The sequence below is a fragment of the Haliaeetus albicilla genome, chromosome 2 (genome assembly GCF_947461875.1).
Source record: "Haliaeetus albicilla chromosome 2, bHalAlb1.1, whole genome shotgun sequence".
Lineage (NCBI taxonomy): Eukaryota > Metazoa > Chordata > Aves > Accipitriformes > Accipitridae > Haliaeetus > Haliaeetus albicilla.
In genome coordinates, this window is record NC_091484.1 from 31,400,249 (window position 1) to 31,425,597 (window position 25,349).

Sequence of the window (25,349 nt, forward strand, 5' to 3'; positions counted from 1 at the left end):
GGGGCAAATATAGCTTTCCGGACCAAATTATACTTCATACTAGAATGTAAAACCATTTATGAAGACACATCTCTGAGCAGACCAATTTTACCAGCAAAAGAAAAGTTTTGTTGTCAATATAATAACATATTTGCTAATGGCTTCTGCCAAAACAGCTGAACAGGTCAGTGTTCACACCTCTTCGCATTCCTGACCGGCACAGCTGTGCTGACAGAAGCCCGCTGTATAGAAAAACAGCCTCATTCTCAGTTCCAAAAAGTTTGTCAACCAGCTGAATTTTGCAGAAGCCTCTTTTGAATAGGCCTGTTTGCAAAATTAGCATACTGGGATCCCAAACAGCAGAGAAAAACATATAAACATACCAGCAACACGAATTTGTTTTAAGTAGGAAAATTATCCTTTGGTTCTGCATCTTGATAGATCATAACCACATTAGGGCTGTAGAAGGAGTTATCTTTAAAGTTTGGTTTTATTCTGAAACACTCTAAAAATGCACCTTTGTGATACTTACATTTCAATCAGTCCTGAATTGAATACATACTTTTTGTGTATAATACTGGTTAAAAAGCATTGCTGCCATCACCACTAGAAAACTTAAGACTCCAAAAGTCAAGCCCATTTGCTTCTCCCACAATTAAGAGCTACCAAGCTGAATTGCTCTGCAATACACCTCTGTCAAACCTTGCTGGTTCACAATTTACTCTGCGATCTTTTGGAAACTCATGTTCCCCAAATGGGTTGTAAAGGTGTATTCAAGGGGATTTGGTCCTGCAATTGGTATTTCAGCAACAGTTCTATTGATTACACTCTGGAGGGACCAAAAGCACAGCAGATCTGTCCTTGTGTTGTCTGAGCTGTGCTAATGGGTGTAGAAGTTTAGCTAGTGTCTGAAAAACTTAGAGTAGCACAGGAATATGAAAACAAATGCACTAGACCAGACTCAAGGCCCAGCTAGCTACATATTCTGTCTCCAGGAATGGAGAAAAACAAATGCCGATATGAACAGGATAAGCCTACCTAACATTTTTCTTGAGTACTCTCACAGCTTCCAACAGTTTACAGCTGACAGTCTTCCTGAATAAGTAGATATGGTTTTAAGGTTTTGGGTTGGGGGTTTTTTTGTTTGTTTTGTTTTAGTTGGGGTTTTGGGTTGGGTTTTTTTGTTTTGTTTTGGTGGGATGGGGGGGGGGGGGGGGGGGGCAGCACATGGTGGTTGTTTCTGTTACCACAGTTCATCTTTAGAGCATGATAGAATTAAGAGGTAAAGATATGTGACACTTCCCAAATCAACTGTTTAGGGGTAAGACACACAGAAAACCTTTGCAAGTTTCAGGTGCTTTGACTAAGCAGACACTTTCAACTTACTTAATTACAACATAAACAAGAACAAACAAACAAAAAATCTAAAATCTGTGAGAATTTTAAACAACTTTACAATATTCTAACAAGCAATCCCAAAAATTCAAATCCTATTAATCAGGCTTCTAAAACATATGACCCTTAAAAAGAAGTATTAAAAGACAAGAACAATAACATAGAAGTAATTCAAAGTAATCACACTGTCTTCTGTTTGCAAGTCTGATTAACTGTGGAGTCATTGTTTCCCAGTCTTCCTCAGAATGATTAGGGTTTAGGTTTTTTTCAGTAAAAGTAAAAATTATCACAAAATAACCTAATTCTGTATTAAGAAAAAACAACAAATACATCACTAAGCCCAGTACAGGAAAAAAAATACTGGGTCTAACACACTCATATAATGTTTTTCATTTGTGTCCAGAAAAGCAAAAGAGAAACACCTGATTTCAGATGGATCACCTATGATACAAAACAAACAGCAGGAAAGACTTCAGAGATCTTCATAAGCAGCAGAAATGAAGATCAAGTTCCTTGTACGGCATCAGAAAGAACCCCCTTGCTTGTGTAGCTGTGCTTCAGTAGGATAGTAATTGGCACCACGGTTTGGGAAAAGAAATTAAAAACTCCCACTGGTCCTCATCATTTATTTCTGAATAAAGCAGTCAACTGCTGGAAGGTTATAACAATTTACTTTATTTTGTATAGAAATAACATTTACAAAAATTAAATTTCATGTGGTTAGGATTGCAGTTTATACTCCATACACTAAGTATTTTACTCTGGGAAGAAATACTGGCCACAAAGTGCCAATCTTAAGGCAGCAGACTGTTCTGGAACAGGTCTTGTGCCAAGCAAAAGGAGGTTTGGGGACTTTACAGGTGACTTTCTACAAGATAGAGTGAAGCAGAGGCACAATACTATCTTAACGTTTACTGCCAAAATGAAGCAAGTCCTGAAAACATGACAGTCCCTAAACACATATGGGCAATTTTCAGAAACCTCAGCTCTAGTGCTACCTTCCTTTAAATCAATGGATATCTCAGAGTCTCCTTCCTGAATTTTTGCATTTACACAAATCATCTTTTGGTCCTAAAGAAGTACTGAGAGTACATCAACACCACATACTGCTACACCATGATAAATGACTCAACCAGTTCAGCCACAAAAACAATGCAGCTATTGACCCTACGGTCAATTTACCATGCTGGTTTAGAGATCGCTCCATTTTTTCTTCCTACACAACACTATCCAGTGACGTAAATGTATCCTCACTGGCCTCAAAAATTCCCTTTTGTAAAGGAAAGCAGCTACATAAACAGATCAATGTTGCTCTCTCAGGGAATTTACCAGCAGAACTATGTACCACGTAAGACCACCAATGCACCACCATGGTGATTGATTGCTTTATTCTTAGAAACAAGAATTGTTTCTTCATTCACAGAAAAGTGTTTTTCTTCTAAAGTACTCTTTTTTCATTATAATTTTTTTACATCAAAGTAATATTTGGACATCTGTATTTCTGCCAATTAATTTCCTCACATAAGCAAATTCTTTGCCTTTTTATATTAAAGTGTTCTGGTTTGATGGCTCAGCCAAAAGGAAAAATTGACTTAACTTGGATACTCAACTGACAGATGACTAGAAGTTTTTCAGGGTGAGGCACAAATCTGTTTAGATGTCTAGAAAGAAATCAGGTATCTTGGACTCACGAGAATACAAAACTCCACCTCTTGCACATTAAGGGTTTTTTTCAAATATTAGATCGTATAAATTCTGCTTGCAAACACAGTATAATACAAAGATCAAAATTTTCACATCAGGTTCTTTAGCTACTTTATTCATATGGTGAACACAAGAAGTAAGGAGTGATAGTTTGAAAAACTGTCCTATTCCCTGGCAGCACAGACAGAACTAGCTCCTTGGCTTTGATTTATATCAAACAAACTTCCAATCATAACTTTTTAACTTCTTTATGAGACTACTGCCTTACAGTATTTAACCCTTGTGCTTTATAAATTGAAACTGTTCCCAATTTTCACAGAAATTCATATTTAAAATTAATATAGTCTTAAAAGCATCAGTACATGTGATTACATATTGGTGGCCACCTCGGATATCAGAGTAATTACACATGAGCAGCATAATAACCTCTTAAAGCTCCTGCTGCATGCCATAAAGCTAGTTCTTTATTGCAAAAGGAACCAGTTACCAATCTGTGCAAACAGGTAGTTTCCACTGAGGATTACAAAGCAGCACATCAGCGCAGGGCAGAAAAGCACTGAAGTGTTCAGTTAATCTCTCTGTATCTAAAAACTGCAAGGTCATACTGTAACATACCCTCGTCAAAATCAGACCATCATTAAATTTGATTATTAAGTTTCTTTCACACATTGGTCCTGAGGTATACAACAAAAAACTGACACCACTTAGTTCGGTATTTGAAGAAGTCAGTAGTTATCTGCTGGCTTGTTCCAAACTCCCTGAGTGAATATCTTAATAATTCTGCCTGTTCTCCTGACCTATATAATTGTCTACTCCTTCATTTTTAATTCTACTAGCATCTTGCTAGGCAGCAAACTCTGCAGAATATTAAAAGGCAAAATTTTCTCTGGAATGCACTACCAATTTTAAATATCCAATCTTCCAGCTTCACAGCATGCCTTTAATACTCTTGAGAAAGAAAATGGCTAATAGTATATCTGTATCATTACTTTGTATGCTGCTCTTGTATTCCCAACTACTTAACTCTCTGAAAATCAAAGACAATCCACTTCTCCAACGGTCATGTCTGAACTTTTATTATTTTAATTACTAGCTCCCAAAATTTTTCTAAAGATTTTTTTCTTAACACTCTTATCCTTTGAATACCAAGTAGCATTTTGGCTACTTCTACACATTAAGGTTTACTTTTTTTTTTTTTTTAGGCTTTTGCATACTATCAGGATCTTCTTTTAAGAACTACTATGTGAAAATGTACAGAATGCTTTAGGTTAGACAGCTGCAGTAGTTCCTTCTGATCACATCAAATTTTTTTTATTTTTTTTTTTAGGAAAAAGATTGAGGTTTCCAAGCTACCTTTCACATGCAATGTTTTTGACCTATAGATGGTTGTTCTTTCAACTCTCTTTAGCTGCCCACAGAATTTTTGAAATACGGTACCCAGAAGCAGACTTAGCCTTCCAACTGAGACCTTACCAATGTGGAGCAGGGCAGAGAAACAGTCATTTAGGACTTATCTGTCTTTATATAACCCAGTATGATACTAGTTGTTCATCTAACAATATGACATCATTGACTCATCTTCAACTTCGATCATGCCCCACCATTACCACCAAGTCTTCCAAGAACCCTTCTCTAACCCAATGTTCTCCATACTATATTAAAAGGACTTGATTATTTTCGATTAAGCACAGCACATTGGACTTGCTTCAACCTTTAATTCTACCCTTGCTCTTTTATTTGTGTAAACAATTTGGTCAAGGTAATTTTTAATTATAATCCTGCTGTATAAATTTACTCCCTTACAGCTTTGTGGGCCTTCAGAGCTGCATGGAGATCTCAGGCCACTGAAGTGCAGCTTTTACACTAGGACTTCATCACATGACTGCACACGGGGCTGTGCTGACATAAGGACTGTTAGGAATGCTTTAAATCCCTGGCTTCAGGAAGAAAAATTGAGCAGAGCTGCTGAGGCCAGCCGTCCATGACTCTTCTGAGATTTAGCCACACCCCCAGAAACCATTTTAAAGGACAGTATAAGGCTGTAAAAAAGTGATGTCTTCTACCTGTAAATCACCTTCAGATTCCTCCTAGCCCTCAACTATAAAACCCACAACAAACACCCTGTGATCACAAACACTTATGATCACATGAGGATTTTGGGCTCATCCACATTCTATTTCATCACCTATTTTGAGAAAAAAAATACCCAGCAACATCAGTTCTGAGGTACTGCCTTCCATGTCAATCACGAAATGCCAATAGTTATTCTTTATATAACAGAAGAGCTAAGATACCAGGGAGTTTCTGATCAATCTTGAACCAATTTTTTAAATTATTTCTTGTACATCACATTTCCCTAACTTATCTATGAAAGCTTACTCAAAAGTATCAAAAACTTATCTACAGTCAAGATATATAGCACAAGGCTTATTACCCTGTTATGGATAGGTAATTATACTGTCCCAATAATGATTTGTCTCCACAAATCCAGTCTGCTACTCAACTCCTCAAAAGCTGTTCTCCCAGAATATTTTATTTCTAGACCCTGATTACTAACTTCTCTTAACTGCCCACTCACAGACAACTTCAAGCTATTCAAAAAAAAAAAAAGACAGATCAAGTCTTTAATCCATCCATCTTCCAACTGCATAATGCAAAAACCTAACAGATTCTGAATACAACTTCCCTATTTGCATGCTATCAATAAAAAATGTACAGCATCAAGAAATTATTTTGCCAAATGGCATCATATTATGAAATAAACATCATTTTTTAAGTAGGAGCTATCATTTTGTTGGACGTAATCTATCAATTTGTACCAGATGATTATATCCAGAATATAACCATCTAGAAACTACAAGAATATCATCGGGGAAGGAGTGGGCACAAAGACACAGACACTCCAAGTTATCTATAATTTTATAGGCCAGAATCATTTGGTAAGGAGGAGTGTGCAAACTGTATCTAATCAAAGGCAATTCCACATCTTACCACAGTTAGTTCACAAATTAGAGGATCTGAAAAACACTTTGGCTAGCCTTTGCCCAGCAAAACACACTGCAGTTGGCTTTTCTTTCCTGTAGTGAAAATACTAGAGGCAGAGTAGGATATGCATCAAAATTGTAACATTACATCTTCTCACAAAAAGTCGCTACAAAATATCAGCACAAAACAAGACCCACTGCAAACTACCACTGCCATTCTTTCCACTTAATTGTAGCCTTTTTACAACAATACTGTTTGCCAACAAACAAATTAACAGTTTAGTACAGTCAAAGTATCTGTAAATTCAGAGTTAAGACTAAGTTCTTCGGGGTAGAGACTGCAAATCCCCAAGAAATGTAATCTGTTACAGTAACACAAAGTTAATAAAAATTTCAATCCCCAAAATCTTATCTTTGTTGTTTCTTTTGGTTGAACTAAGAATATTTCTAAGATTTTCCATGATTATCATTATGTATTCAATTTCTTTCATGCATAAATACACCAAAAAGTCTTTACAGGAGTAAAATTTCCTTAAAAGGCAGAAAAGTAAGCATCACATCCATATTTTAAGAAATGAAATGACAGAAAATAAAATATTGAAACAAGGTTTTGTAATGTCAGAAGCAACATACAAAGCAACCTGCATATGATACAAAGTATTACTTCCTAGAAAAGGAGGAGGAAAGAAAGGGAGGAGACAAAAAAACCTGAGGAACTCTATCTTCCACAAAACCTGTACACAAGAAAAGAATAAGCACAATTCACTCAAATTGGCAAAGCAAGGGGATGGGGCAGAGAACCTCAGAGGAGTAGCTTTCATCACTCAAAAAAACCCTACAAAATTCTTTCAAGACATAGTGTCTTCAGAGGCTTTAAGAAAAGGGGGGGGGGAGCGCTTTGATTTGAAAACAATGTTGTCCTTTTAAACAGTGCCCCCTCCTGTTCAGAAATAAACTGTGACTTTCTTAGTTGAAGCGCTACACAGGCCATACCAATAGCAACAAACGGTCACTCCCTTGTGACCTGTACTTGATTTACTTTAACCAGTCAATTTTCAAAAACTTCAACCAATCTCAGCCACGGAACTGTCAAAATATATTATATTTAAACTAGTTCTAAGATTACTCTCATCAGCAGAGCCAACTTGTGAGAACAGACAATTTGGAGCTCAAGAACACTCAAAGCAGTAGGAACACTGGGAAATGTCCAGGAGATACTTGCAACCCTGCAACAGCCACTGCAGGGCTGGATACATTCAGTCAGAGCTGTTTGGATAAGAAACTCAGTTTGCTAATCATGACTTCCAAAATGCCATAACAGAGACAGCATCTGGCTTACCTATGTCTAAACTCTTCACCTACATATGACCCTGGACTTTGGGGGGGGGGGGAGGGGGGAATCACACTATTTTTCTATCACTAACAATTTGCAACACTGCAAAATTTAGAGAGAGGCAATTCCATACAAACATTATTCCTGTATTTAAGAAAAATCACTCAATTCTGGTTAAGTTAAAGTAGCGTATCTTCCGACTTCTAAGGAGCATGTCTTCCAGATTTTATATTCTGCTACAATATGGGCCTATTCAGCTGAACCAGTCACCTGCATACATGTTCCATTAACAAAAAGCATTTTATGTAAGAGTCCAATTTTGATCTTTAAGCTTTATAAGAATGAGAATTTGGAATGTTTTCAGAATTTCTCACAGAATGTTTCTGCTGTTCTTAAGCACAAAATCAGAGAGAGAAGCAGGTTTGTTTTACTATATTAGAAGAAACAACTTACAGCTGTTTGCTTAAAACCTCAAGAATTTCTGTCCTTTAGAGTGAAGACTTGAAAGAATGGGAAACCTTTTTGTCATGGCTATGCTTTTTTATTAATGCTGTTATTTTTTATCTCCACTAGAAAATCCTCAAATCCAGCTTTAAGGTACCATAGGGGCTGGGAAATATACAATCTCAAAGGAAATATTTGTTAGTGCTTCAAGGCTAAAATCTCCAAAGATTCAGTCCATGAACTGCATGCTCCATCATATCATACATCCCAGCAGTTTGTTCTGACAAATGTATGTACACTGTACCCACAGACCAATGGGGCATGCTCTAGCCCAGCTTTTATTTATATTTACTGCTCACACTTACTGTGCATGAGGATAGCACACAAAAACCAAGCATAGAAAGACGGTATCTCCTCTGCTCGATTCCTACTAGCATTGCAATGCAGAAAAGGAGAAACAGAAAAATATGAAGGTTAGAATGAAGATTCTGAAGGACTGGAGAACACAATTAGCTGGAAAAGGAAGTTGGTAGGAAAACGTGAGCCTGAAGCCAAAGGAGGTAAGGGAAACCGACGTCTGGTGAGGAACTGAACTGGACAGAGGAAAGAGTCTCAACTGGCTGAGCTGGACAATCATGGCTAGGAAAGGGCAGGGGGAAGGTACAGACTGAGAAGGAAGGGAAATAGATCTGACAAAAAGACCAAGAAGAGGGCACATACAGGTGGGAGGCTGAGAAGAACAGAAATACCAGTCTATAGGCCACCAGAAGTGAGGACAAAGGGAGGCTAGGAGGAACCATACAGTACTAGAATTGGGATTGATTAGACTAGATTTCATGGTGATATCACAACTTAAAGCAAGCAGGCCAAAGGAAATAATAAATGAAAAGCAAACTGATGACATCTCTATATTACCTGCCATCCAGAAGGAGAAATAAGTTTAATAGAATACATACAGGTGTTGTTATATTACAGATGGCACATATGAAGCATTCATGACCACATGACCAATGCGATATACTCTGAAGACAGCCCAGCCCCATCTGGCTCAACATCAGGCAGTATGAAATAGAAATTCCTATGTAACAGGACACACAAGAACAGTATCACAAGGATTGCACTCATTCAGCATCTGAACCATTTCAAGGATCTGGCAAATAACCTAATCCATAACCAGGTACCGGCTACTATCACTGTAACCACAAACGCAAAATGCAGCCAGCAGGTGCAGAACCAGACAGTGACTGGGATAAAAATGTTCTAGAAGGTGAGCCCTTAAGAAGAAAAGGTTATCAGGTAGTGCTGACCATCAATTAGCAACTCTGAGGTTCGAAGACAAATTCAAGACCCATATTTTCACACAAATCTTGTCACAAATAACAGTCTTTAAAACACGAAAGCACCACTCCTCCAAAATGTAACCATCATGATAACAATGATAAGAATGACAACTATTTGAGCACACTCTCTCTGGAGTAGCACAAAGGAAGGATACAGTACAGTCTAGAGTCAGAAAATTACTTACCATATTTTTGGATGGCCCCTAAATTTAAAAAAGTTTTAATATCCAATTTAATTTATTTATACTTACATTCAATAACTGAATGAGACAAAAAACCCAAGAAAGTTAAATACATCTTGATCACAGCTGCTATAAAAGTTATGCTGTAGGGTGAAACTGATTCCTTCAAATTACTTGTTCATTAATTGCATTCCATACCTATGAAGTTTAAACTTGAAAGGTAATATGGTTCCAAAAATAAGAAACCAGAACATTCCAAATGATATCCAGCCTCATTAATGAGTTAACTAAATGGATAAGGGAAGTAGTGTCCAGTAATTATTTGTAATTTATTAAATGAATCAGCTATAATGTCTTCAGCATATACACTGACTAACAAGAAGAAACAAGAAAATCAAAAATTAAAGTTGGAAAAACAGTGTGATTCTGACACACTGAACATGTTTATTTCTTGGTTACTTATTATCAAATGTTATGCCAAAATGTCTGTCTCTACATATTCTCACATTTAAAATGTAATACAGTTCATCATAGTCATTAACAATGACCAACATAATTTTGTCTGTCAACAATAGTTATGGTACATAAAAAACACACCCTTAAAAAAAGCATACTAAAAACTGGCTGAGTTAAAACAGTCTAAACCATTCCTATCCTCTGTTCAGAGACCTCAGAACATAATTCATGTTATATTGTGCATCCGTTATCCTTCACAGGACTTGCAAACCAGAAAGGGCTTGAGAATTAACACATTTCTATTATCTCTTGTACAGCCTGTACATGAGATGGCAAATGATGGATGCAATCCCACTGTTTAGATACAAAAGGGGTTGCTGTAACCAAGATAATTTGTCTCAGCAATTTTCAACATTTGGGAATACAACTAGTTCATTTAATTCAATGTTCTAGGCCAGAACATCTCTTACATCTGACATCTTCCTTAACTCATATCTTCCATATCCCTAGCTAAGCATTTAATTAAATACACATAACTTACTATAGCATTACCAAAAAGCCTTGTGTTCTCAGTCTCTTCCTATCTGAAATATTACATCTGAGCTCTCAGGAACCTACTAGATTCAGTGTGTCTCAGTTCATTCCACTTCAATACCAATCCTTATCCTCTTACGTTGAGACAGGAGCTATGCTTGTGACAAGTCAGGGGAACTGAGCACTTCTTGATGGCCTTTCAGATTGCTTTCTGCACCAAGGTCTCACAAAACCAGCCGTCCAACTTGGATGCCTCAACTTACATAAACCTGTTTTTTGGGTCAAACATTGCAATGCCCAGCATTAAAATATCCAAGACACTGCTTGCAGGCAAATTTCTGTGCCCAGAGTACCACTATTTTTAATAGGCCTCCACATCCAACAACCCAGAAGAAAAAGAAGAAAAGCACTTGAACACCATGAATAGCAAGCAACATGGGTGAGCAGTGCTTTGCAAAAGCAAAGGATTGCCAATCAGGTCTGTTTGTTTCAGAAAAGGAAAGTGAACTAATTCCTATGTTTACAAGAACAGCTTGACATTTTCAGTTACTTTCTTGTGTGTGTGTTTTCACTGGCAATGTTATGACATGTCTTAATAACAACACAGGATCAGACCAAAAGTTCACTTTGCTTGGATATACTGCTACAGGTAATTTATAAATATTCATTTACCAATTTGTTCTAAAAGCCTTTTATATTGGATATTCAGAATAACAAAGTTTCTCTAATTGATCCCTTGCAGAAAATCACTCAAGTATGGACTCACTAACCTTCCCTGTAATAAATAGTAGCATACACAACTTAGCTACCATAAAGATGTTTTAATGCTTTTACCAACCTCCTTTGCCATTTGCCTAGTCTTATTTGTGATGGAAAAACAAAACAAAAAAACAAACAAGAGTTCTCTGTCTGTTTCCATAGGCATTCATGTTTTAATCTGAGCTGCTAATCTATGCAATTATTATCAGCAAATATTTTAACAACTTGATCTCCTTTTCACTTATTTTTAAGTTAAACTTTACTACACCAAACCTCTTCTAGCCTCTTCCCATCCCCCTTTGTGCAAAAAAAAAAAAAAGGAAAAACTGTATTTGAATGCAGTAGAGTCAATCACAGCACAAAATGGTTTTGAATTGTAATATCTAGAATCAGGCCACAGAGCTTTTAGAAATCAATCAGGAATTCTTTCTTCTTAAATCAGTTTTCTGCCTGATTCCGCAAAAAAAACCCTTACTGCCTAAGTATCACCACCATGCCCCTCTCTGTGACAGTAGTACATTTGGTCCTAATCTGGTTGCTTCTTTTAATATGCTTAGATTGTGGCTTTGCTATTTCCTGCTTTAATTGATTTCTGATCTTTTTTTTCTTTAAGGGTACTAGAGATTTTATGTCTTTATTCCTAGAAGATACATCATCCTTAAATAGATGTTCCTTGTCACCAAGGCTTAAGAAACCATAATTTAAGACCCCAAGTTGTTTTATGGGTGCCTGACAAACATCACTTAGCTCTTACCTCCTGAACACCTTCTGCCTCAAATGATCATAGTCCACAAATAATTAAAAAAAAAATCTTTAGTTATGTATTTGTGTTTTTTAATGTTTGTATGTTTTTCATTATGTATAACAACTGTAAACTATGTGTTACACAAATCTTTAAACAGCAAAATTGTATGATCTTTCTCCACCTTGTTTTGACAGTAAGATGAAAGTGTGGAAGAGGTAGAAGCAGAGGCAAGTGACCTAGGAGGAGTATAGAGCTGCTGTTTGATCATGCAAGTATATGGTTAGGAAAGCCATGGCTGATCTGAAGTTGAATTTGGCAAAAGATGAGAAGAGAAACAAGAAAGGATTCTGCAAGCAAATCAGCAGCAGAAAAACAACTAGGGAAGACACGGACCTACTGCAGAATGGGGCAGGGAAACTGGTGACAAAGGACATGAAGAAAGCAGAGGTATTTAATGCCACCTTTGCCCCATTATTTACCAGGAAAGATGGGCTTTAGGAGTCCTAGGTCCCTGAGACTAGAGAGAAAGTCTGCAGCAAGGAAAACTTACCTTCAGTGGAGGAAGACGGGGAGCACTTAAACAGAACATACAAAAGTATGCATCCTTGTAGCAAAGGACGCCAACAGTATTTCACGATGCATTAGGAAGAGTGTCACCAGCAGGTTGAGGGAGGAGATTGCCTCTACTCAGCACTGGTGAGGCCACATCTGGAGTACTGTGTCCAGTTCTGGGCTCCCGAGTACAAGACAGATATGGACTTACTGGAGCAAGTTTAACACAGAGCCACAAAGATGATTAAGAGACTGGAGCATCTGACACATGATGAGAAGGCAAGACAGGTGAGACTCTTCAGCCTAAACAAGAGAAAGCTCAGGGGGATCTTAAGCAATGTATATAAATACCCAGTGGGAGGGAATGAGCAAGAGGAAGCCAGATCCTTTTCAGTAGCACCCACTGACAGGATAAGAGGCAATGGACAAATTTTCCTGAACATGGGAAAACTTTTTTACTGTGAGGGTGATCAGACACTGCAACAGGTTGTCCAGAGCAGCTGTGGAAATACTCAAAACCCAGCTGGACACAGTCCTGGGAAACCTGCTGTAGCTGACCCTGCTTGAGCAGGGGGTTAGACTAGATGGTCTCAAGAGGTCCTTTCCACCTAAACAATTCTATGATTCTGTGAAATTAAATAGTACCTTTCCTTAGGCCCTCACTTCAAGCAAGATTTTTGTCTATTATCAGTAAAATACAAAAACATTCAAAAGCTGACATGTAGTGGGAATGGAAAAACAGATTTACCAAATCACAGGCCAAGCTACCTCACATAAATTGGATATAATTTTTATTCTTTTACATCAATTACAGGTACAGCAACTAAATAACAAAAAAATGCAAAAACCACTCAACAAATTCCAGTTTTGAGATTACATACACAAGCAAATGTGAAAAAAATTGTGGTACCCAGCCACTGACCAACCTAAAAATGTATTTAAACAAAGAGATTCTCAGCAAGCCCTGGATATAATTGCTTTTCTGCTCTTGACTTCTTCAGATATTTGCCACACAAACGTGATAAATATGTCACAAAAAGCTGTTTGGTTCCTATCAAATTACATCAATACGCAGTAACTAAAAAGCCAAAGCCATTTATTCTTCAGAAATTCAGAGGCATAGCAGGTTTGTAACCAAGATTTTAAACCAGTCTAAAAATACCTGTAACTTCCGTGTTTTAATTTAGTTGTATTTTAACAGCAGACTTTACATGCACAGATCCTTTAATTTCAGTGCTTGATCAAGATTTTTGGGGGTGTTTTTTGTTGGGTTTTTTTAAGCAATTTTTCAGACTTAACATTATTTCGACATGTATGCAATTCCTGATATTCGTATGTCTACTTTCTTTTCATTCTCCCCAGCATTTATATAGTACCTACAACTCTTCTACCATTTCAGTTACCAGGCAATAGACTGTAGCAATGTAACATAAAACTTCCATGAACATAAAACTGCATAATTCTGAAGAGAGAGATGCTTCAGGGCAGTAGAGAACACTGAGATTACCAGATTGGAAACCTGCAATATGTAAACTAATACAGTAAAACCGTTGGGAAAAACAAATTCTGACTTTTTGACTAAAAATAATCTGAGTTTTCAACTAGTTCAAAGCAAAATCCAAGGAGCCCAGCCAATCCTGGCTCCTTTGAAATCAATAGGAACATGCCAAGCTGGCATGGTAATGCCACTGTTGAACTGGTTGCTGCCTCCCAATTTTTCTATACCTATTTTTGAACTGAACAGTCAAACTCACTTAGTCTTTCAATTTACCTTAACTGACATCAAAATAATACACTTCTATATTACCACATCACTTTTATGACAGTTGACTAGAATAAAGGAACTAATGAAAACAAGTAATTGAAATTAAAATACCTGTTATTGAACAGTACACTATGTGAGGAGCAATCTTTTTAATGTCTTCATAACCTAGACCCATTTCAGCCAGTTTCCCAGGGATGTAGTTTTCCACAAAAACATCAGACACTGCTGCAAGCTTTAGAAAAGAAAAGGAGTAAGATTTGTTAATGAGCTTCCAAAAGTTCAATAAATTCCTCACATAACTTCATTTAAAAATGTCACTAATCAAAATGGCTCTAGTCTTTCTGACAAAAGAAAACTTACAAACCTGGTTTTGGCCTGTTAGAATGTGCATCTCTGCAAACTACATATTAGAGATGCTGCATATCTAGAAAGAAGACTGTCAAAAACCTAAAGTGACTAGACAAAACTGTAATATATTATCAGTATCACATCAATTTCCCAAGACTTGAGAATAGTTTACAGAACAATGATCACCTTTATACCTGCACTTAACTTGAGAAAGGGGGGGACGGGGAGAAAGAATGCATCTTTATCCTTCACACTTTCTCCACCTTAGAAATAATTTTATAAATTGTTTTTCATTTTAAAATCATCGATTACAATTACTGTAACAGAAGCCATATATCTCACTTCCTGTATGTAGAAGCAGAATAGGGAGCCCAAAAATTTTATTAAGTTAAAATGAACACCTTATAGTCACCTCAATTAGAATAGTGCTGTCAAGCTCTGCAATGTGACTTTCTCCATCACATATAAATGAATGACCTAGTCCAAAAATCTACTGAAGGTAAAGATTATCATATAAACTTGATGGCTTTAAATTACTTTTTTTTCTTATAAAAATTATAAATAGATACGCATCTACATGTTTCAATAAGACTAAAACTAATTAAGAACTCCTGAAGCAAGAGAACTACATATTAAAAGAAAAATGTATGCCTTGGGGGAGTTGGAGTTTTTTTCCTTGGTTGTTCCTGTCCCCAGGAATTTAACAAACTATTCCCTTACAGGTACACATGTTTGTGCACACATTTTTAAGCATAACCTACAACATTTAGGTTTTTAATGCTATTTGCAGCTGATCAGTCGCATTCTCTGAAACTACCGTGTCACTGTCTGATTAATATATACAGTATATTAGACCAGGTTCTATAAACTAGTGTCATCATAACAGCAATCACAATCATTTTTGTTCTAGCATGTAGGCTGTTCAGCTGAACTTAAGGTCAAAGAAGCTGCCAAGCCAGCAAGTATTTAACAGGAAAGATAGAAACTAATTCTTATTCAGACAAGGCAGCACACAACTTCTAAATAGTTTAACTGGATGCATGGAAGTGACATTAATCAGAAACTAAGTTTAGCATGCAGTAAAGGTGCATTTTAAAACAGGTTATTAAGTATTTTTGAAGTGGCTATGTCAAGAACCTGTAGGACTACAGTAAAATGAAAAACAGTCTCCAGATTCTTAATAAGCATTGCAGGATTTCAGTGTGGACAGCTGGCTGGTTTGTTAATTCATGATTCCATAGAAGTGAACAGAACATAACTTCACAGAAGTTATTAAAAACCAGGCATTTGTTACAGGAAGGTTCTCAAGAAGATCCAAGTTTCCCCAGAGCTAAAGCACTTGCTAGTAAAAACAGAAGTAGGTCAGACAGATCTACAGCTGTCCCAATCCTCTATGCAGGACAGCAGATCAAGCTACCAAAGTAAGGTAAGGGGAACACAATAGGGGTAAGCTTTTTTTTTTTTTAATAGCATGCCTTTATGAAAAATAACTTAAGGGGGTTTTATTTTCTCTTTAAATCCTTCATAGTTCATACATAAATACTCTTCAAACTAATAATACTACAGCCTTAGCTTAATTCATTCAAGAGACAAAATCAGTTACAATTTGTGTATTGCTTTCACTGGTATTTTATAATCTATTCAATTTACAGTGATTGTATGGGCTAAAATGGTTTAAGAGTTGTTGTCCATCTCATACTGAAGAAATATCATCTCCTAGAAGCCACTGAGGAATAAAGCATGACATACAGTACTGTAACATAAAAATCACCATAACCCTGGACTTGGCAACATACATGGGACAGCAGCAGTGCTAAGTGGGGATACAATGACTTGGGCCCAGTTTAGCTATGTATATATTCTCAGAAATGGACATGAATTTCTAAGACATCTTACAAGTGCTGTCAGCTCTGCCACTGAAGTTTTCATGACACTTGCAAATAGTCTTTAATGTGTAAAGGCAGCACCCTGTATAGTACTTTTTTTGATGCTCACTGAACCAAGCATAGGTACCCAGGGTTCTGCCACTGTGAGGAACTGAATTCAGACTCTGATCCAAACAAACTGTATGTTATTAAAACTCAAAGGGATTTTCAGTCTCAATGGGATTTTAAGTCCACTGTCAAATGAAATTTCACACTTCATGTCCTAGAAGTCCTCTGAACATATCACCTGTATTTTAACCTCTACTAACAGAGCAATACAACGCAAACCTGAGTTGGAATACTATGTATTCCAGATAGGACACTGATATGCTCAATGTCTATGCCTCAGGAAAGAAAAAAGGCATCATGCATGCCAAAGTAGTCATTAAATTGAGTAACAAATAATGATGCTACTAACTTTATAAAGCAAACTATTCATACCTTTTGGCAGTTTTGTTTGGGGTTTGGGGGGGGGGGGGGGGGGGTGGTGTTTGTTTTTTACAAAAGCTCCACACAGAGGAGAATGTGCATACACACACATATTTGTGTGCGTGTGTGAATAGTTTGCTTTATCAAGTGAGAAGGCACACGAGACATGCTGACCTATCAGCTAAAGGTAATAGAAGGGAAGAAGGAGTGCCATCAGCTCCCAGCAAACTGAATTCTCCCAAGTTCTTCATGAATAAAGAGAAAAGTTAATTAGTTAAGGCTAAATACTCCAGACACAGGCATCCTCAAGGTTCTTAAAATGAGCTTCTGACAATAACTGCTGAATAATGCTCTAAAGAGATATTGAGCCATATTACAACAAAAGGATGTCAGAGCATGGGACTGGTGCGCATACCATCACTGAAGAGAAAAAAAATAATTTTCATTCAGGAAGACATACAAATATTTGGAAGGCAGTTAACAGTAAGCCAAAAGCATTAGTAAGGAAGACAGGGCTACAAGTGACACAGAATAAAGAAACATAAAAAAGACCAAAGAAAAATGTTGTGGGAATCATGTAATCATGTAATTATGAAAGAGCAGACCCTTGGACAAGTATTTTGTAGTGCTGTGCCAAAGGAAGAAAACCAGCCGGGACTCTTGATTAACAGATTTCTTCAGCTCACTTGATACTACTGACTGAATTATCAAGCCTGTGCTTTTGTCATATACCTAAAGACTCTCTACTCCCTTGTTTTTAATATGATTCTAGATTCTGAGATTTGCCCTCTTCTACCTATATGGAATTTACGAGAGGGAGAAACAAAATTTATTCTAACCATGTTACCTTTCTTAATAAAAAAATTATAACCTTATTACTTTTCTTTGTAGGGCTTAGGCTCAGGAGACAATTCTTATTTATGTATGAGTAACTAGTGTCACAAACTTGAATTTCTTCTTGCCATCAATTACTTTACAGACACGAACGCTACTTTTCATAGTAACAAATAAATTGCTGAGTAACACTCAATTCTATACACACCTGTCCTGATGTTACCAGGAGACAAGTGAAGACAAAAGTCTGTTATAGATAACTTCCCTTTACATATTCCTTTTGATAAAACGCCAAACAGAAGAAGTTATATTCTGGTTCCATTTGAGATGCAATAAGGGAATGTCAAGACCTCTGCACCAAATACTTCCAAAAACTATCACTCTAAATCAAGCAGAACAATGAACAACTCCACAAGTAGAGTCACATTTCAATAATGCCTCATCACTTCGGTCCACAATGTTGCTATATCACAGATGGGCATGCCCTTGATTTAAGGAACAGAAAGCTGTAGTGGTTATGAAAGCAACTTTAATATAAAGGATAGAAACTGTAAGAAACAACTTTGTCACAGGAGATCTCCTCATTGCCACAGCTAGCATGGTAAATACTTAGAGTTAGTTCTCTCACTGGAAATTCCATAATGTCACATCTTAGGAACTAACTCTCATACATGCTTGACTATTTCAGTGACATCAAGCTAAGGGAAAAATTAATATTGCTGCTGGCAGGAAGCGTTTGTTTGTATCTCTAAGTACTCTTACTGCCAGCTATCCTATCTTCAGCATCATGGCTGCTCTACATTACAGTGATACAAGAGATCTTACCAGTAATAAAAGGGTGGGAAGCCCAGCACTGAGCTGGCAGGGAGGATGCTGCTCATGTCTTGCATGACAAATGAGGGAGAAGAAAGTTGCTGCTTTGATTTAAAAATTATGTGGGATTTGAACTCAACCAGGCACCTGAGCCTCAAGCACAAAGGTTATATTGCAAATTCTTAAGTCACCAGCCATTCAACTCCACAGACCATAAAAAGGTTCTCCATATTGCAGGCAGAAAGTTATAGATTTAAAACCAGAATCAAGCAGTAATCTTCCTGTACAAATGTCAAGATGAGACAAGGGGAACTTCCTAGCCACAAATAGTGGCAATCACATAAGAAGCTTATGCTGAAGCCATCTTTTATCCAGCTCACCCTGACTCATAGGCCCAGCTGCCTTTAACTCTTCAAACAAGTCCAGCCCACACATGCGGAATCAGTGGACATTTTGCATAAAACAGTTTTTCTTTCACCATTTTTAAAGATCAAATAACAAGCTAGCCTTCTTACGCAAGAGGAACATTTTTTTATAGCCCTTATTTAGAATATCACTAGTTTATCCAGAAACACATCTGTATTATACCATGCAAAACTATTCCAAATGACAGTGTCTGTTTCCAAAACCTTTAGAAGACAAACATACAGGTTCATAACAAATCAACAATAAATGGTTCTGTTCTGCAAAAAGAAAAGGTACTGCAGAATCCTTGGCTTATAAACTGCAAAGATTTCCATATAAAGCTGACAGGGAAGAAAAAAGGTCAAAAGTATCAGACAACTTTATCTATTTCCATTTCATGCAATATTCCCAACAAAAAATACTACCAGATAAATTCCACTTATTGCAGGACACATACAGCCTCACTGTGAAAAAGTGATAGGAACTGATATTGAAACAAACTAACAGAAGCCAGCTCACCCTCTTAAATGCGTTAGTACTGCAGAGTTAAAAACAGAGCACTAGCAAGTAGCAGGTCTTACATTTCTCAATAAATAAAAAGGGATGACAAAGCACAAGTTTCACAGAATGTGGAATGGGATGTTTTTATTAATTTTTCAATGGAAAAATGGATCACCCTTAAAAGACTCTTACATTCTGAACAAGAAAACAAATATTAAGTTTGACCTACAGGACAGTATTTCTCAGAAATATGCACAGCAACTGAAGTCATGAATACACAATAACATTCAAAAACCTGCAAATACTGGAGCCCACTATCTCCTCTTTGTAAGCTGCTCACTGACTTCATTAGATCAGTCCAGCTTGACTCTTTCTAATGAAGTACTACAGCAAGATCAAATACAGCAACAGTAAAAGGAAAGCACTAGTCTGTTATGACCTTTTCCTCACAATATTTCATTTGAAGCTTCTGATGACATTTTCATGTAGATTTTATATCTATAATCATTAGAAATTACACTGAACATTCAGTCCAAAAATCAGAGTACAGAGGCTATATACTGTAATTTAACAAATTTACTGCACACATTTTTAATTATCGGATATCAAATAAATACTTGAAATGCAGAGTTTATTCTTTATTACTTAGGATCAAAACAATACAAAACAGGCACAGTTTGCATGCTATCAAAACATACCTCTCTGATTAGCTTTGCTCCTTTTGAATCCTTCATGTTGATAGCTATACTCTGGGGATTAAAAAAAAACAACAGTAATTTATGTAAAAGCCCTTCTGGTGATTGTCAGCCTCTTCTAGAGATAACCAACAGTCAAGTTTCACACCACAGCTAAATCAATTAAGTAAATTTTAACACAGACCCCACCTCCCCCTGCAAAAAAAATTCTGCTGGTAAAACAAAGTGAACTGTCTCACCAATGGATCAGAGAAGCACCAAAACAAGCCTGACAAATGTGCAGCTGGGAGCTGCACTGCAGTCTGTTCACTGTATGTTTGCACAGCACCTACTACTGCAAGTACATGTGGGGACACCACAATCATTTGTTTGAATAACAACAAGCCATTAAACAGCTCAGACATGTCACGAAACCATCTTAATCCTGAAGTTTCACAAGCTTTAGCCAACCTAACTGTGGTACGATGCCTGCTCTCCTCCAGCTCCAGCTGATGCAGATCAGGTGAGTTGATGCACCTGAAAAACCTGATCCTTCAAATAAAATAACCCTTAATTTCAACAGGGTTAATTTTCAGTCAATTTGTACCAGCAACTGAGGACTGGCAGGGCCACTCTTGCTTTTTGAATTTGCCTCAGCTGACCACAGCACCACACCAGAAGTTTGCAGCCTTCTTTGTTCAAAAGAACTCTTTGTTCTTCTCCTGAAATTTATTCATAACTTAAGGCCAATTTAACTATTGCTCAGTTACATACATTAAGAATCAAAGTGTTATGTCTTCAGTTGTAATTATAGAAAACTTAGGCTAATGTTCAATACCACACTCCATTTACCTTTTTATTTCTATTGACACTGAGAAAATAAACACTTTCTGTTCCAGCAAAAGGTGGGCCCCAGGCTCTTGTATCATCACCAGCTCCTGAAAGAAATACCATCACATTTTCATAGCTGCCCAATATTATACTGCCAACAAATAAAAAGTTTTCCTCCCACATCATATTTAAACCACCTAAGCTTCATCTAGCAGGCACAACAAAAATTAGTTTAATATGTATATTTTAGGATATTTATTTCAAAAAAACCACCTAAAAGTGAATGTGATTAAGCAAAGTGAACATAGCGTTTGCTAGTGCCAGGATTACTTTTAGGCTTCAAAATACTAATAGAGCCACACACCACCAATGTATTTGTGGGTTTTTTGGTTGTTTTTGTTTGTGGGTTGTTTTTTTGTTTTCCTTTTGGTTTGGGGGGGCGGGGCACAGTGTTTGTTTTTAACTTAAAGCAGAACTACAATGCCATTCTTTTAGGCCATCCGGAAGAATTTAGTAGAAGCTCTTGTCCTGCATCAAGTCACAGAGGGCACATGGTTAACAAACTATTCCTGAAACGCTCTGAACCCAACATCAAGATACCACTGATCAGCAATAACTTCTTAAGCTGCATGCTGCAGAACACCAACAAAAAGAAGCACTTGCTATAGCTGGTACAATCCCCCACCTCCAGCCCTTCCAGATATGCTGCTGCCTTACAGAAAGGCAAGATGGCATTACAGCTGCTGCAGACACTGATGTCACTGTATCATTTATGCTTAATTTCCAAGTTTAAACCTTTCTTAAAGGTCACAAAGACTGGCAATCTATTTTAATTAGAATTAAAGCTAAATTTAAATTCAGATATAATCATGATCCCAAGTGCTAGCAAGCATGCACATTCCTAGATTTATTTCAATATCTAGACTTTTATCTACTTGCTAACTTCACAAGTGAAAACTTTCTGTAGCGAGGCAACACAGAAGACTCTTTGATACTAGCATAGGTACAGAAACAACCTGAAGGACCTTTGGTCTTACACAATATAGCCACTGTCATAATTATACTATGGTAATACAAAGTCTACAGTCATTTAAGATCAACTGTGGCAGAAGTTATACAAACATATAAATTATTCATCAACATTTGTCCTGTTTAGTGTCTCAAAGAACAATTTTGGTTCAAGCAGGAAGCTTGGGGAAAAAAAAATACTCCCTTCTGTATGTTACCAGTTCAAGCCATTCAAAACAACACACTTCTGTAATACTTTCCATGTAGGATGCTAGTGTGGCTACTATCCTTTATGGATTAATACTCCTGTGAAAGTAGACATCCTCTCACGTAAAGAGCCGATCACTCACATTCTAAAATGTTTGAAACTCAGAATTCTCAGGCTGCCCTTCTTCACAAAACAAAACTCAGAGCTGGAATGCAAATCTCCAAAACCATTACTTCATACTTAACCACTGACACTGCTCCATTCCTACTACCTAAATACTTGGAATAATACCGCTGTCAGTCTCATCTGATAGTACAAAATTGATGCAGTAATTGATTGTCACAAAAGTGAAAATGTTTGAAATTTAATGTTTGAAACAATGGTGAGTGATTAAGGATGACCCATAGGTTGATGTGACAAAACTTTTGTTAGATATTCAATGTTTTGTTAAATGTTCAAACATTCAATATTTCCTATTTAAAATAAAAATATATGGAATGTAATATGTTTTAGTATTTCAAGTGTGTAAGTACCTTCACCAGCTCTTTTCAAAACTAATAATACCAAATGAGAGAAACTTAAAATATGGAAACTTAAAGAAGGAAAAAAAATACCTGACATAACGTGCAGCTGCTATGGCATAATTACATGCCTCAAATGCATAATGATGCATAAAACTGAAAGCCAAATGCAGGGAATATTTCTTAAAAAGAACTGAATGCCATGCAATTTGTTATTCTTCTTGTATGGTCTCACGAACTAACAAGTGTAGCTATTCCATAAGAATGAAGCATTTTTTTTACCATTACCCAATCCTCAACAACCCTGAATAAGAAGTACATGTGCTGAGTGGAAAAAAAAAAAATTGTGTTATGCTAAAGTACACAAAAATAAAGTAAGTACTATTTATAAAGCTAATGACCCAGAGTCCAATCAGACTCAGAAGGAGCTACACAAGTTTCTGCATCTGAAAACACACACTTGAAGATTGTTAACCTCAGACACTTTCAGCACTAGTATGAAGATTTGCATGCAAATTCAGAAATCTCCCTTTTCCAATGAACTCCCATCTCCACCTACACAGGGATATCAGATCCCAGACTTTAAAGATACAACTACCTCATGCAGAAAATAACTTTTATCACTTTGCACAATTCCAAAGAAAGATTTCTCTGACAAGCTAATTTTTAATTAACAAGCTGCAATTGTACTGGAATATTAAAACTACTCTACCAGTGTCATGGTTTAACCCCAGCTGGCAGCAAAGCACCACACAGCCACTCACTCACTCCTCCCCCACCCAGTGGGATGGGGGAGAAAATCAAAAACAAGTGAAACTCATGGGTTGAGATAAGAACAGTTTAATAATTGAAATAAAAATAATAAAAAAAAAATTGTCGTGGTTTAACCCCAGCCAGCAAATAAGCACCACGCAGCCGCTCACTCACTCCCCCCCCATCCAGTGGGATGGGGGAGAAAATCAGGAAAAGAAGTAAAACTCATGGGTTGGGATAAGAACGGTTTAATAGAACAGAAAAGAAGAAACTAATAATGATAACACTAATAAAATGACAAGAGTAGTAATACAAGCATTGCAATGTATAAATCATGCGCAGTGCAATTGCCCACCACCCACTGACAGACACCCAGCCACTCCCCGAGCCGCAATTCCCCGCCCCCACTCCCCCCAGTTCCTAAACTAGATGGGACGTCCCATGGTATGGAATACACCGTTGGCCAGTTTCGGTCAGGTGCCCTGGTTGTGTCCTATGCCAACTTCTTGTGCCCTGGCTGGGCATGAGAAGCTGAAAAATCCTTGACTATAGTCTAAACACTACTGAGCAACAACTGCAAACATCAGTGTTATCAACATTCTTCACATACTGAACTCAAAACGTAGCACTGTACCAGCTACTAGGAAGACAGTTAACTCTATCCCAGCTGAAACCAGGACAATAATATAATAATAATAATAATAATAATAATAATAATGAAAAGGAAGATTAGAAGAGTGAAATATAAACCAAGACAGACAAGTGATGCACAATGCAATTGCTCACCACTTGCCGACTGATGTCCAGTTAGTTCCTGAGCAGCAATCCACCCCCACTCCCCACCCCAGCCAACTCCCCCCAGCTGATATACTGGGCATGACATCACATGGTATGGAATACCCCTTTGGCCAGTTTGGGTCAGCTGCCCTGGCTGTGTCCCCTCCCAACTCCTTGTGCCCCTCCAGCCTTCTTGCTGGCTGGGCATGAGAAGCTGAAAAATCCTTGACTTAGTCTAAACACTACTTGGCAACAACTGAAGACATCAGTGAGTTATCAACATTCTTCTTGTACTAAATCCAAAACCACAACACTATACCAGCTACTAGGAAGAAAATTAACTCTATCCCAGCTGAAACCAGGACAACCAGTCAAAATGCTTGCCAACCCCACTAGATCTGTATGGTATTACACAAAAGCAGTGCTAACAAAACACATATATATTTTAAATACTCATATTACCTTTCTTCCTTGTAATAGTAAGGATGAAAATAGAAGGTGGAGTTTCTGTTTCAAAAATTAAAGTGCCTGTCATTTTATCAGTATTCTAATCCTGAGTAGTAAAATGTATTCCCATTTAAAATTATTTAAGACATGTTGGCTCAAAGGGAAGTGAGCTGAAGATTCTGAATTCCCAAATGGGAAAAACGTGTTTTCCATAAATCTTCTGTAACTAATTGTTGGAAGGATTTGTATGTTTGTCAAATTTTACACGTCAAACACTACACCTAAAACCCTGTTTTAACCCTCTCACCACGTTACAAAGAAACACCATACACCTAAGCATTCACAAGCCCAATTTAAAATCTAAGCAAAGTCCAAACAATTCAAACAAAATCAATTTAGTATTGAGTGATGGAATAAGGCACTTTTGTAAGGGGTGACTCAGAACCGGTTTGTACATTAATATCTGAAGAAGTTGCCTGACCTTACAACTTCAGCTTTCTCACACTCTTTTCTAAATATAGACACAGACTACTTCTGATCAAAACACACATATGTGGAGCACAGTGTTAAGCTTTAAGCAAACAGATCATACGTGTATAAGCAAACCTACTAATACCTAGCTCTCTACCATGCCAGAAATAGTACTAGGATGTAAAATATTCTCAAAACTCGAAAACTGCTGGCTCAAAAAAAATATACAAAT

At 37.1% G+C, this 25,349-nt stretch overlaps 1 protein-coding gene across 15 annotated transcripts in view; it reads right to left on the reverse strand.

Annotated features, from left to right (window-relative positions):
* The window catches only part of SUGCT (succinyl-CoA:glutarate-CoA transferase), a 339,720-nt gene that overhangs the window by 309,489 nt on the left and 4,882 nt on the right, over nucleotides 1–25,349 (reverse strand). For all 15 annotated transcript variants that reach the window (XM_069812412.1, XM_069812467.1, XM_069812380.1 and 12 more), the window contains exons 4-6: nucleotides 20,954–21,039; nucleotides 20,126–20,176; nucleotides 14,284–14,404 (exon numbers count right to left, since the gene is read on the reverse strand). In XM_069812412.1, coding sequence (XP_069668513.1) covers nucleotides 14,284–14,404; nucleotides 20,126–20,176; nucleotides 20,954–21,039 — 258 coding nt within the window. The remainder of the gene's footprint in view (nucleotides 1–14,283; nucleotides 14,405–20,125; nucleotides 20,177–20,953; nucleotides 21,040–25,349) is intronic.